We start from the raw sequence: 14,291 nt of genomic DNA on the forward strand, positions 1-14,291 counted from the left end.
TATAAAATACCATAAAGTGGATTGTTGTAATGAGTATATTGCTTCACATAAAAAGGATTCCTTAGTGTTTTTAGAGCATGATCTAGAATGAATATAGCTATGGTTGCATATCCTCAAATCGATCGGAAATGTGATTGGAAATTGTATAAAAAATGTAATGTTTAAAGTCAGATTTCCCCTTGGGGACAAATAATATTCTATCAATTTATCTTCTTCTTCCAGCTACTCCCGTTAGGGGTTGCCACAGCAGATCATCTTCTTCCATATCTTTCTGTCCTCTGCATCTTGCTCTGTTACACCCATCACCTGCATGTCCTCTCTAATGGTGCACAATGCTGAAAGTACCCAGCACATGATTCAGTACACTCAATCAGAAGAAAAACTTATTATTATTATAAAATGGGTATAACACCCAAAAACATGAATACAATTACCAATAATAACACAACATGCTAAATAATTTGTAACATTCTCTTTATTTGCATGTTAAATCTAAAAGAATAAGTGAAATGTTTACAGTACATTCATTATACCTGTAGCACACAATTGTCAATTTAGGGTTTACAAAAACATAAGCACATGCAGATTTACAAATGTCTGTGTAAAACAAGATCCATCTTTGCCTAATTTAAGTTTCAACAGCAGTGGGTGAAGCAATATGTACAGTAATACAGTGCTGGCAGCTCTTTCACCATCATGTAGAATGTTCAGTCAGTCCCTAATGAAAGGACGATCCACTGACGGTTTGAGTGTAAAATGAAGGAGCTCTCATATCAATATACACTGAAAGCTAACACAATTATTTGAAAGGGAAAAGCATGTTCTTCATTAATATTATAAAAAAATGCATGCCAGCTTCAAAGAGTTGCATTCCATATCACAGAGCTTTGGGGTATGTTTAAGTTTTCTTTTTCTCTTTTGTACCAGGATGTCTTTCTAATTTGACAACAAACTGTGCACTTTAAAGTATTAAGCATTGAAATTAATTATACAGGATATCTTGTAATAAACTGTAATAATCCATTGATAAGAGACCAAACCAATGAAGAGTTACTGCTGTTTTGATTTTAATAGCATATGCATTGTACTTCCATAAGAATCATTTATTGTGAAATCCATTACACAGGATATATTTTCAAAGTAAAGAAGAAACATATTTCTTAACAAAATGTTAAAGTCCACGTTCACTTAGTCAAAAATATTTAATCTAAACATTAGTAATCTTGTTAAAAGTATGCTGACTGTAACATAATACTGGATTATGGCAAGGCTGGGTTATGAACACTTGATTTGCCAAAAAATAAATTGCACTGTAAATATTTAAACCTTTTAACAAATTTATAGTAAATATTCCATAAAGTGATAATTAGTAGCTTTTTGTAATACAAATTAAGTAATCTATGAAAGCATAACTGTTGCTTTCGTGTTTGTCTCCATGTCAGTATACTTGTTATCAATCATCCTGTGGTATAAATCACTGCAGTGATGCCACAAACGCTCATGCTAGGAGAATAACCTTGGATTTGCGTGCTTAGCTTAATTTAGCAGACTAAGTCACTTGGTTCTTGTGATGCACACAAGGGCTGGACAAAACAATATTATACAATAGGAGTTTGCAGCCTTTTTATCCTGTTTACTCTTTTCAAAAGAATATTTACCCCCACCCTGCTTTGTTCAGTAATTTCAGTTTATATTTCTACCACAATAAAGCGATTGACAAAGGGAAAATTTTAAGGTAATGTTTTTAACATTTTTATTATAAGTTCAAATAACAATAATAGCGCAAAATAAAGTATTTCACTTATTTTAAAACAACTAATGATGAGCAGTTACTGGTATACGAGAACGTAACACATTAAGTTGATGAGAATACATCATTCAGTGAGACATGTATTTTTGTTTTTCACATAGAATTTTGGATATTCTTGGTGCAGTTTGAAAGCATAGATCTCATGTTGTCTTTGGGAGCTAATTGAGATCCTTACGACTTTAGCTTTTTAAAGCAAATTTACCCGCTGAGTAGCCAAAATTTACTATCAGTTGGGAATCTCTGCTATAGCCAGATTGGCTGATATTTCACCAAGTGTGGTGTTTTTAAGTGGAGGTCAGCATAAGAGAGGCAATAAGTTTAATGGTGCAATGCCCTCAGCACAACATGCTCAAATAAAGTGACTGTAGTACAGCAAGCTTTGTTGGTCTTTCTTCCATCCCATGGCTGGTTGTTAGTTCACTCCATGTGGGTACCCCACAGCAGGTTAAGCACATACCTACAATAATGCCTAAGCATGTAATATGTTAAAGTTTAGTATGGATATATTTTTTAATGTGACAGTCAAAATTTGTTTGTTACTGTTTGGTTAGTACAAGTGCATATGATAAACATAATGATGTCATTTTAAAAAATGTGTTTAAAAGACTAAAAAAATTACTTTCAGATTGATTAATACTGCTATTTGCAACAAGTCATACAAAATAACATCTGTACACAGCTGACTACTATATAACCTTATTTGCTACATTCAGAAATTATTTTTTCAGAAATTAAAACAGTTTCAATTTCACTTATATTTACATTTTGGGATTGTTTTCACCAATATTCCCATACAGATTTTATATTTATATATATATGACTTCACAAATCTCCACTGAGCACAAAGATGTTTTAAGGTTTTTTGCCACTGAAACTATTTTTAGTAATGTTATTTCAAAGCATTCATCCATGAAGATGCACTATAGATGGGAACGTCAGAGTAAACGTTTAACCGTGTTGCTCTGTAGAGCTGAAATATGAGCCTAATTCCAAACCCTAAATGAATATCCATGTCATCTTTATTGCACTTAAATGTTGACATTCTCATCCTTAATCATTTAATCAAGCCACCATTTTCTTAACTCGATTTTACTTTGAACGATGATAATGCGTAGCAACACCTTTGTCCTTCAGCAGTCCATAAGATTGCCCAGACATATACACACACACATACAAAATGGGCAATTTAAGAATCACTAATCAATCTAACCTGCATGTGTTTTTGACGTGGGAATAAACTGGAGTACCTGGATAAAACCCAAGTAGACAAACTCCACAAACTGACCAGGTAGAAATGACTTGCGTCTCTGGACCTGTGAAGCAGCAGTGCTAACCACTGTGCCTCCTTGCCAGCAGATCCTATACTACTTTATTATCTCTTTCTAAATCAGTCTTTAAATATTCAGCAAGTTTATTTGTTTGCTTTGCTATACTTAATTAAGGCCTTGATTGTTTAAAATTGTAATATTCCAAACTACTTTCCAAATCTCTTTGTGTTTGTACTTGCAACTTTATATCAGGAAGAAACTGACTGGAAACGTGAGATCTTAGTGCAGATATTCTATGTTTATAGTTTAAAATATCATTAAAACATGTATAATTTCTATATCAATGTTAAGCACTCCTGTGCCTTCCGAAACACTCAAAAATATCTGAAAATTCTTCACAGCTCTTTTGACTCCCCATAATCATTATACAGCACTGACAGAGTTTGTTCTTCACAGGCCTTCCTAATGTCACGACTCAAGTCTGCCCAGTTCAAGCCTGCTGATTTGGTGTCAGTGTAGCGGCAGGCCAAGTATTTCAGAGAGACTCTGCGAAGACCGATCTTTGGTTCCTGAAGTAAGCCTCTGCACCAGCCGCTGAGATCATCTAACTGAGAAAGGATCAGTCCAGCTTTTCTGTAAATAAAAACACAAAAGTGTTACTACATTAGAACATCTGAATAAAGTAGACAAGAACAGGCCATTAAGCCCAACAAAGCTCACCAGTCCTATACAGTTATTTCTTCTAAAAAAATCAAGTCTTCGAGAGTCCCTAAATTTTTCGTGTCTATCACACTACTTGGTAGCTTATTCCAGCTGTCTATGGTTCTTTGTGTAAAGAAAAACGTCCTAATGTGTGTGCGAAATTTAACCTTAAGACCTTTAACCTTAAGAAGTTTCCAACTGTGTCCCAGTGTTCTTGATGAACTCATTTTAAAATAAAAACCTCAATCCGCTGTATAAATTCCCTTCATAATTTTAAACACTTTAATCAAGTCACTTCTTAATCTTCATTTACTTAATAATAATAATAATAATTCATTACATTTATATAGAGCTTTTCTCAATACTCAAAGCGCTATCCACACAGGGAGGAACCGGGAAGCAAATCCACAATCTTCCACAGTCTCCTTACTGCAAAGCAGCAGCACTACCACTAAAACTAAAACTTAAACTAAAAAGGTTAAGTTCTTTTAATCTTTCTTCATAAGTCATTCCCTGTAGCCCTGGAATGAGCCTAGTCACTCTTCTCTGGACATTTTCTAGTGCTGCTATGTTCTTTTTATAGCCTGGAAACCAAAACTGCACACAGTACTATAGATGAAGCCTCACCAGTGCATTATAAAGCTTGAGCAGAACTTCTTTAGACTTTAGACATTTACTCTACACATCAGGGCGCTATATAACCTAACATTCCGTTAGCCTTCTTAGTGACTTCTGAACACTGTCTAGAACTTGACAGAGTAGAGTCCACTATGATTACTAAATCCTACTCATAAGGTGTACTCTTGATTTTCAGACCTCCAAATGTGTATTCAAACCTAACATTTTTACCTACTATGTGTAATACTTTACATTTACTGACATTAAACTTCATCTGCCACAAATTTGCCCAAGCCTGTATGCTGTCCAATCTCTATGTAATGATTTAATGGATTCTAGATTATCTGCCAATCCACCTACCTTGGTATCATCTCCAGCTTGTTACTTATATTCCTATCTAAATCATTTATATATATTAAAAATAGCAGCAGTCCTAGCACTGACCCCTGTGGAACACCACTCTTAACATCAGCCAGTTCTGATGAGGTTCACTGCACCATCACCCTCTGTTTCCTGTGTCTGAGCCAATTTTGCACCCATCTACAAATATCACCCTGAACTCCCACTTCTTTTAGTTTGATGCCCAACATCTCATGTGGCACATTATGAAATGCTTTCTGAAAGTCCAGATAAATGATATCACTTTGATCATACCATGTTGGTTGAAGGCAGGCTCTATTGTTGGCATGGAGCTGGACAGTTTAACATCTGTGGCAGAGCGAAGGGCGCTCAGCAGGCTCCTATCAATTATGGAGAATCCACTGCATCCACTAAATAATGTCATCTCCAGACAGAAGAGCAGCTTCAGCGACAGACTGCTGTCACTGTCCTGCTCCACAGACAGATTGAGGAGATCGTTCCTCCCCCAAACTATGCGACTCTTTAATTCCACCAGGGGGGGTAAACGTTAATTTTTAACATTATACATAGTTATTGTCTGTTTTTTTCACCTGTATTATTATCATTCTTTAATTTAATATTATTTATTGTATCAGTATGCTGCTGCTGAAGAATGTGAATTTCCCATTGGGATTAATAAAGTATCTATCTATCTATCTATCTATCTATCTATCTATCTATCTATCTATCTATCTATCTATCTATCTATCTATCTATCTATCTATCTATCTATCTATCTAAAACATGTTCATTACAATCAGAGGATGAATGCATAGCTTCTGTTCACTGTTCTGGGCTATGTATGGTACTGTATTAAAAGGTGAATAATCTGACATTTCAACTCCCACATTTAAATGCACAACACTACAAAATTAAAATGACTGCTGACCTGACAGCTAATCGGTGACATTTTTTGTGTTCCCTCATGTGAAACAGTTTGAGAACAACTGCTTTATTATAAATAACTTGAAATGCTGGCATGTTTTTGATGTAACCTTAACTCTGGCAGAAAGTCAAGGGTTTATTCATTTGAAAATGTAAGAATTCAATTTATGTATAGAAATTAATTTAACATAGCAAGAAAAAAAACAAAGATTTAAACACATGAATATTATTTTCTGTGATGTGGTGTAATAACCAGTTCTTCAAAACTTTACTTTTCATTATAGCATGTGACATTTCTTCATAAGTATTTGTACTGGTACTAAGTCTATCTATCTATCTATCTATCTATCTATCTATCTATCTATCTATCTATCTATCTATCTATCTATCTATCTATCTATCTATCTATCTATCTATCTATCTATCTATCTATCTATCTATGTTTGTTGTATTTCATCTTGCCATTGCATAAATTGTGTGCATTGTTGGACATCACAAGGAGGAGATGGTGATCTCTAATTTGCAGTAAGACATGCACACATTCTTTTTAATATGGTATTGTAATGAATGATTAAGTCAACTCTAAAATGTTGAACATATTTGTGAGGGAATTTACTTACTAATGTTTCACATAGGCAACCTTATGGTTGAGGTTTGGTTCAATCAAAGACTTATATACTATACTTATGTAAGAAAATGATTACCATAAAACTGAAACCATACAAGACTCATATAAAAGTCTTGCTTTTCATTTGCATTTTTCAATATTTGCTGTAGCCTCATTTGAAAGTGTATTCTCTCAATTGAATTAATTCCTAACTGGCAGTTTAACGTGCTAAATTTGAGTTGCCTTCTCTAGCTGTATTTTTGACGTTGTTGGACGAAACTCAACAGCATGGATTGTGATTCTAAAGAGATTGTTAACATGAGAACACTCACCGGATTCACTAGTACTTAATACAATGTTACATATATGGATTTAAAAGATAGAAAAGCAAGTCTGCACAATGCAAGACGAGAGTTGGTTTCAGGGCACACCTACAAAAGGAATATTTACCATTGCCAATTAACCTCACCTTTCTGTCCTTTCAGAATGACAGAAAAGCAGAGATCCTGAAGGAAACTAATAAAGAAGAATAAAGAACATGCAACCTACATGCATACAGTGATCAAACTGAGGTGCATGCAAATTAATGCACTACCATCCATCCTTTATCAAACGCCACTATTTGCTCTGTACTGCTGTAAAGGCTCCTAGATCTCTGGATTTAATGACCAAAGCATCAGGTGTAAGAGAGAAATCAACCCAGGACAAAGTCAACAAAATCCTCTTCAGGCTAGTTTAGTGTTGTTGTTTTTTTGCAGCCCTAATTTTTTTTAATGTACATGGAAGAAAATCATGTGGCCATGGGGAACATTTTTAATATAGCCAGAGGGAAACATTAGTATTCTTGTTTCCTTCAGCAGAACTCAGGTCCCTGACAAGTTATTAGCTTCTATAAAAGTGTACTTCACGCATCTTACAAATCTAATATGCCTTCTATACTAATCTTTTTGTGTGGCCACCTCATTCATTTTGTATGTAGTTTATATTTGCTGCTTATATTGTGGTGAAATTTGATATAGTATTAGTTGCTGAGATATTATAAAATAAAGTGTAGAATAGCCAATTAACACAATGGAAATATACTGTACAAAAAAGGCATACTGTGAATTTCCCTTTGGGATTAATAAAGTATCTATCTATCTATCTATCTATCTATCTATCTATCTATCTATCTATCTATCTATCTATCTATCTATCTATCTATCTATCTATCTATCTACTGTATGCACAGACCTGGGAAAATTGAGTATCTCTGCTTAATTTAGGGGCTGGACTCTATTATAAATACATGGACATGTCATACAAAAGGCACTTTAGCATAGATTTAAATAAAACAAAGAGCTGTGAAGTTGCAGTACTCACTATTACATCAAAATGCATCCCATACTGATCTCAAACTGTGAATAAAGTTTCCTAAAAGGCTTATGGCTGAAGCATTGGTTTATTCATTTTTTTTTTACTCCTAGTGACATATCCGAAATTCTTGTGGCCCCATAAATATTTCAAGAGGTACTGTAAGTGAAAGTTGAATATATGTGACATTAGGCCTCCATGCATCCCTCTGAAGACAAAACAGAACTCCTGGAGACCACGAAAACTATCCTTTACTTTGGCAAAGCTTCACATAACACGATAATTGAATTTTAATGATGTCAGAAGTCACTGGGCACAATTGAAGAAACCAAAAATACATTTTTCTTGGCGGCTGTGGTTTCATTTATTAACCCTCCTTCCCCTGTCGCCCCCAACGCTTAACATTCTCTTCCAAAAAAAAAAACAGCAAAAGCGAACCTCTCCGTGAAATTGAGAATGACTGTCATTTCTCTACTTCTTTTAAATTATGCTTCCAGTATTTTGCCACATCTTTGGTGGTTTAAAGAATTTGAATGTTTATTTGATCAGATGAAAATAACTCAAACCTTGAGGCTTGATTTTATTAAAATCTGCATAACTTTTTCCAAATAGCAACAGTTGTCACCATAAATCTAAAGATATAAATTTTAAGCAAAAATGGAAAACGGTGCATATTCACCTCTAGTGCTTTGTTTAGAGATTTCTTCAGGGTTCATGCTGGCGTACAAAGCAGAACTACTGTAGCCTGTCCTAATGCAAAACAAGTGTTTATGCTAAGAAAATCACTGCTGTTGTTTAACTAGCACCACGGACTGCACTTGTTGACCATAACTTCTCAATTATTTGTAAAATGGGAAAAATTTATTACCTCAAAGCTTTATAAAAGATGAAATACAAATGCCTCTTGAAATAATGAATGAAGTACGCTGAGGCCTTTTGGCACCCTGAGGATCTGTAGCAGTGATCTGATCCAAAACAAAATATTTATATAAAAACCAAAACCAGCAACATAAGTACAATGAAACGCCAATACACTGTATTCCTTAGTCTGGACAGTTTTCTTAAAGTAAAAAATGCATTCAGTAAATATGAGGGCATCGTCTTTTGCTGGTTATCTGTCTATTGTCCACAGCAGATTTGCAGCTGTCACTCACCAACTAAACATTGTGGATCTGTGGATCGAGAACTGGACTCTCTGGATGTTTATGGTCACACAAATTACCATAGCATCACAGGCGACCACTGATAATGTTGACTATTCAGAGTGTATAAATCAGGAACAGATCTACTATGCTTAAAAATAATGTTTGCTTACAACGGAAAAATTACAGTCTGCAATTCCAGAAGAATGAATGCATGTTCAAAGCCCAAGGGAGGCAAAAGTGTCAAGGGCATTAAGTAAAATGTACAACACAAAGAAGGAGCTAGATGTCAAAAGCAACATAAAATAGATAGAAGACAAGACACTGAATTAAACTGCTTTTAGAAAGGTTAGATGGATACAATGCAACAGCAGCGACAGCCAGTCCTTATTCCTCTTGCACCTCCGATTACATGACTGTTGGTTATTTAGCTAGGTCTAACTAGTAGCCGGATAGCTGAGAGCAGGGTCGAAAAAAACAAGACTTCAGGTTTTGAGGCAAATGCTTTACATGTAAATTGTTTGGATCAAAGCTAAGTCCTTCTTTTTGTTTCTCCGTTTAAGGACTAGAACTCTGGATTACATAGAATTTCACAGCTGTTGTGTTGTTTTTGTTTTTTGGTTGATGTGCCACCAAATGTCTTGTCAAACTGTACATCTTTTGATTTTATAAAGGTGGTTGTAATGTTTTTTTTTTTCAATTTTGTTTAATTGAAGCTTTGTATATACCCAGCAAAGGTTGTAAACTTCTCTCAACCCAAGCCAGCCGTTCACATTATTGCAAAGTAGAGAAAAGCCAGGGCTTGTGTTGGTCTACTGGAGCTTGTTGTTGAGTGTCAGTTTATTGCCAGTCTGAGGAGCAAATGAACACCAGTGACCACTTATTCCTCTTCTTCTACTTGTCTCTGCAGCCTACTGGTCCTCATGCAACTGGCAGCTCCAGTGTCAGAACTGCTGGTTGGTCCCCAACCTCGATGTCGATAAAAAAAAAAGTCTTTCCATTTTTTTGATATGCAGCTCTATATTGGGACAGTGTGCAGGCGAAGGAAAGGTGGGTGCCTCTATGGAAGGAGTTCATGAAGTGGACCAACAAATTGGTCCCGTGGTTGCATGAGGTTTCCTTTTACCGATCAATTTATGAAAAACATTAAGACAATGAGTGAAAGTGATTGCAGTTACAAATGGTCACAATAGGCTTATAGTCTTTTCTCAATGATACAATGAAGAACACAATACTTTGAGAGGATGTCAGAGCAGAGCCACAACTGCCAGAAAAGTTCCTTTAGCCAGTTAAAGAGGATATACTCTAGGGACTTTTTATGAGTGAAGACCCTGAGCAAAATTAGGAAATATTGGAATACTTTAATGTTTTATCTAAATTAGTTAGGACTGGGAATCCTCTATTTGAGGCTATAGATTGTTGTTACAAGGGAAAACTGGTTGCCATTCTCAGCTTGTTAAAATGGCAGAACTCTAAGGGAAAAGTCAATGCCTGCCTTGTCTGCGTTTTCAGTGTGTTTTAGCCTAAACTGGATCAAGATCAGTAAGTGGAGGGGTTTTATTTTACCTTTATTTTGGAAACATATAAATCTTGAACCTTGAAGAATAAATAAGCAAGAAATAACAAAAAAGTGCATTATCTCTGTATTGAAGAAATTAATGCTTCAGTGGCACTCATCAACATATTCAATAGTCATAATATGTTTTTTTAAAACAAGAGAGGCTTTTGGCAGCTTCCTTTCAAACAGTTTCCCAAAAGAGTAATATGAGCAAGTGAATTATTTTAACAAAAATAAACATTTCAGGATTACACATATAATTTTGCCTAGATTTAAAGTGCATCCAAATAAATAAAATGAATGTTATCAATAAGATGTATGTTTAAAAATGCCGTTTTAAACTGTAGATCTCCTTAACAACAGCTGTATAAATCATTCTTAATTATAAAGAATGCTCCACAGGTAAAAATTTTGATAAGCCTTGATGATGAATTGCAAGAACTACAACTTGACATACGGTACTGCTTGACAGATTTAAATAAATGAGCTGAGATTTTATTGATGGTTTGGCTGTTCCTTTCAATTCATCCCCTTATAATGGTCATGTTGATGTTAGTGGTTTACTGCAAACGTTCAAGTGTAATTTTCTTTGTAAAAAGTACTACAAATACAAAATTGGGAGGATGCCCACTTGATAAAACATATGTCTCACTAAACTTGCATACTGAGAAACAAACTTATTTATCTGACAGTTTAGGACTCATAAATCCTCTAATGGCATTATTAAGTTTGTCAGATCTAAATCTATATAAGTTATCTATTCTGATATCTCAGACTGTTCGTTTGTTGTCAATCCAACCATCCCTCAATTATTCAGTGGGGAAAGGATGTTTTATTTCATTTTAAATTAGAACCATCAAATTATCTCAAAAAGCAATGGTGCACTGAAAGCCTATTCAGATGTTTTCTTCACAAATATCATTATCACAATCCAAAATTGTGGATGAATTTGACTGGGAATTTTTATTTATAAATCAACAGGTCTTTTACACAGTGCTATCCAAAAACAAAATTAAATTCCTAAAACCAAAATATCAGTAAGTCTTTTGAGGAGTCTCTATTAATATTGCACAACATGTTGACGCAAGATTTGCCTGTTTATTATAAATTGCTAAGATTGTGCCAGGTTATTTGGAAAGCCGTGGTGTGCAGTCATTTTTTTCAGGTCACAACATACCATATATACTCACATCTAAGTTCTCCCATGGATAAGTCGGGCTTGATTTTACAGTATAATTTCTAGTATTTTATAATGTTGGTCATATAACTCAAATTCGGAAAACTCATGCTATTGGTCCAAGAGATTACAATATGCTAATCCCCACCAGAGGGAGTAACGACGGAGCACTCTGCCTTTTTTTTTGTATGTATTGTGCCTACATTACCACACAGTAATACCCAAACTATTTCGAAGCAACTTTTACATTGTTTTGTGTTTTTTGTATCTCACGCCCCAATATGCCTTTATCGTAAGGGCATCCCCTATCTACGATGGAGTGTTCGATCAGAAGAAAATATGAAACTGGTTTTAAATTAAAAGTCGTTGAACTGGAAAAAGAAATTGGTAACTGTGCTGCTGCAACAAATTTGATATCTGAGAAACTGGTATGAGATTGGAGGAAGCAAGTAGATGTAAAAAAAAAATTAAAGTGTTTTATTTTTGAACAGGTGTATAAGTCGGGATCTGATTTTATGATCGATTTTTTGGGTTTCAAGACACGACTTGTATGCGAGTATATACGGTAAATGTTTGATGAAGTTAAGGTCAAGACTCAGTTTTCCTCATTTTAAAGCCATTCAATTGTTGCTCTTGCAAAGTATTTTGGGTCATTGTCCCATTAAGAGGGAAATGTCCTTCTCAGCTACAGTAGGGGTCCTACAGGACCGCATTAGCTGCAGATTTTCCTTCCAAATAGTTTCTTAATTTATAGACAGTCCTTGCTGATAATGAAACTTTGTATTTAACTATTTGCCTTGTTAGTCCTTTCATTCATCAAAGAGAAATTTTAATTCCACTATAGTTTCCTTCTCTGAGAACATTATCCATGTGTTTTGTGGGCCAGAACAGATTTAAACTTAACAGTTCTTCCAATTCCCCACTCACTTATTTCTAAACATTTGTAAACATAGACACCTCATGGTGCATATGTCCAGTTTTAAAAGGAAGCACATTAGCTGGAGAGCTGTTGGTTTACTGGTTATCTACATTTCATTATTAACTATCAGAATATCTTTATTGTCATTGTAACAAACACAACGAAATTAGATGCAGTCACTGCAGTGTCAAAATATAAATAAATATAATTACAAAAGGATAAAAAGAAATAAGGTAGAATACAAACATTCAAGATAAGACCTTAATTGCACATGAAACACTATTGTACAAGATGTCATCTATTGCACTGCTGCATTGGAGGTGATTAGGTGGCATTCAGTGCCCTAATAGCAACAGGGTAGAAACTGTTATTCAGTATATTAGTCTTTGTTTTGATCCTCCTATATCTTTTGCCTGATGGCAACAGTTGGACATGTCATTAGCGGGGTGTCAAGAGTTTTTAAGATGTTTCCGCTTTCCTGAGGCAGCGAAGGCTGTGCAATTCATCCGGAGAGGGTAAAGAACAGCCGATGATCTGCTGGGCAGTCTTTACGATCCGCTGAAGTGTTTTCCTCTGCGCGGTTGAGCAGCTGGAAAACCACACGCAGAGGCAGTAGCACAGGATACTCTCAATAGAACAACGATAGAAGGACTCCAGCAGTTTTTGGGGGATACTATTTTTCCTGAGAACTCTCTGGAAATAAAGTCTCTGCTGAGCCTTCTTTGCCAGCTCAGCTGTGCACACACCCCAGGACAGGTCTTCCATGATGTGGATTCCCAGGAAGCGGAAGTCTGACACCCTCTCCATACAGTCCCCTCTGATGTAGAGTGGTTTGATGTCCATTTTCTTTTTCCTGAAGTCCACAATGAGCTCCTTGGTCTTAATTGTGGTCAGGAGCAGGTTGTTGTCAGTGCACCATGTTGTCAGCCGCTCCACTTCATCCCTTTAGGCGGACTCATCCTCCCCAGAGATGAGCCCCACCACAGTGGCGTCGTCTGCAAATTTGACAATGGTGTTGCTGTGGTGGGCGGTGGTGCAGTCATGTGTGTACAGTGTGAAGAGCAGGGGGCTCAGCACACAGCTCAGAGGAGAGCCGGTGCTGATGCTGATGGCCGAGAAGATGTGAGGGCCCACCCTAACACTTTATGTGCGGCCTGTCAGGAAGTCTTTAATCCATATACAGGTGGAATATGGAAGTCCCAGGGCTAGAAGCTTGCACACCAATCTGTGAAGGAGGATGGTGTTAAAAGCAGAGCTAAAATCAATAAAGAGGAGATGTGCGTAGCTCCCCTGGTGCTCCAGATGGGACAATGTAGCATGGATAGCAGCAGCAACAGCGTCCTCAGTAGACCTGTTAGCCCTGTAAGCAAATTGGTGTGCATCAAAGGTGGGAGGGATGAAGGGACGTGATATGACTCCGGACCAGCCTCTCAAAACACTTAATCAAAACCGGGGTGAGCGCTACTGGCCGATAGTCATTCAGGCAGGTTATGGGTGATTTTTTTGGTAAAGGGAGTAAGATGGAGGATTTCAGACAGGGAGGAACTGAGGCCTGGAACAGTGACAGGTTAAAGATCTTTGTAAAGACCCCAGCCAACTGCTCTGCACAGCTCCTCAACACACATCCAGGGACACCGTTGGAACCTGCTGCCTTCCTAGGATTGACAGCCTGGAGCGAGCGTCTCACCTCGTGTTCCTCCACCCTAAGGGAGGTGGTGATGTTATTGTGAGCTGCTGCTGCGTGCGTAACAGCTGCCTCTGGTAGTTCCACCTCAAAGCGAGCAAAGAAGTAGTTCAGCTCCTCTGCCATTGAGGCGTCACCTTCAGCAGCTCCATGACTGGTCCTGTAGTTG

General features: G+C 36.5%; 1 protein-coding gene across 3 annotated transcripts in view; it reads right to left on the reverse strand.

The window, feature by feature from the left end:
- Positions 1-457: 457 nt before the first annotated feature.
- Positions 458-14,291, reverse strand: part of astn1 (astrotactin 1) — a 1,266,263-nt gene continuing 1,252,429 nt past the window's right edge. For all 3 annotated transcript variants that reach the window (XM_051933197.1, XM_028811318.2, XM_028811317.2), the window contains one exon: positions 458-3,711. In XM_051933197.1, coding sequence (XP_051789157.1) covers positions 3,474-3,711 — 238 coding nt within the window. In that variant the 3' untranslated portion in view covers positions 458-3,473. The remainder of the gene's footprint in view (positions 3,712-14,291) is intronic.

The sequence above is a fragment of the Erpetoichthys calabaricus genome, chromosome 10 (genome assembly GCF_900747795.2).
Source record: "Erpetoichthys calabaricus chromosome 10, fErpCal1.3, whole genome shotgun sequence".
In the NCBI taxonomy this organism is placed as follows: domain Eukaryota; kingdom Metazoa; phylum Chordata; class Cladistia; order Polypteriformes; family Polypteridae; genus Erpetoichthys; species Erpetoichthys calabaricus.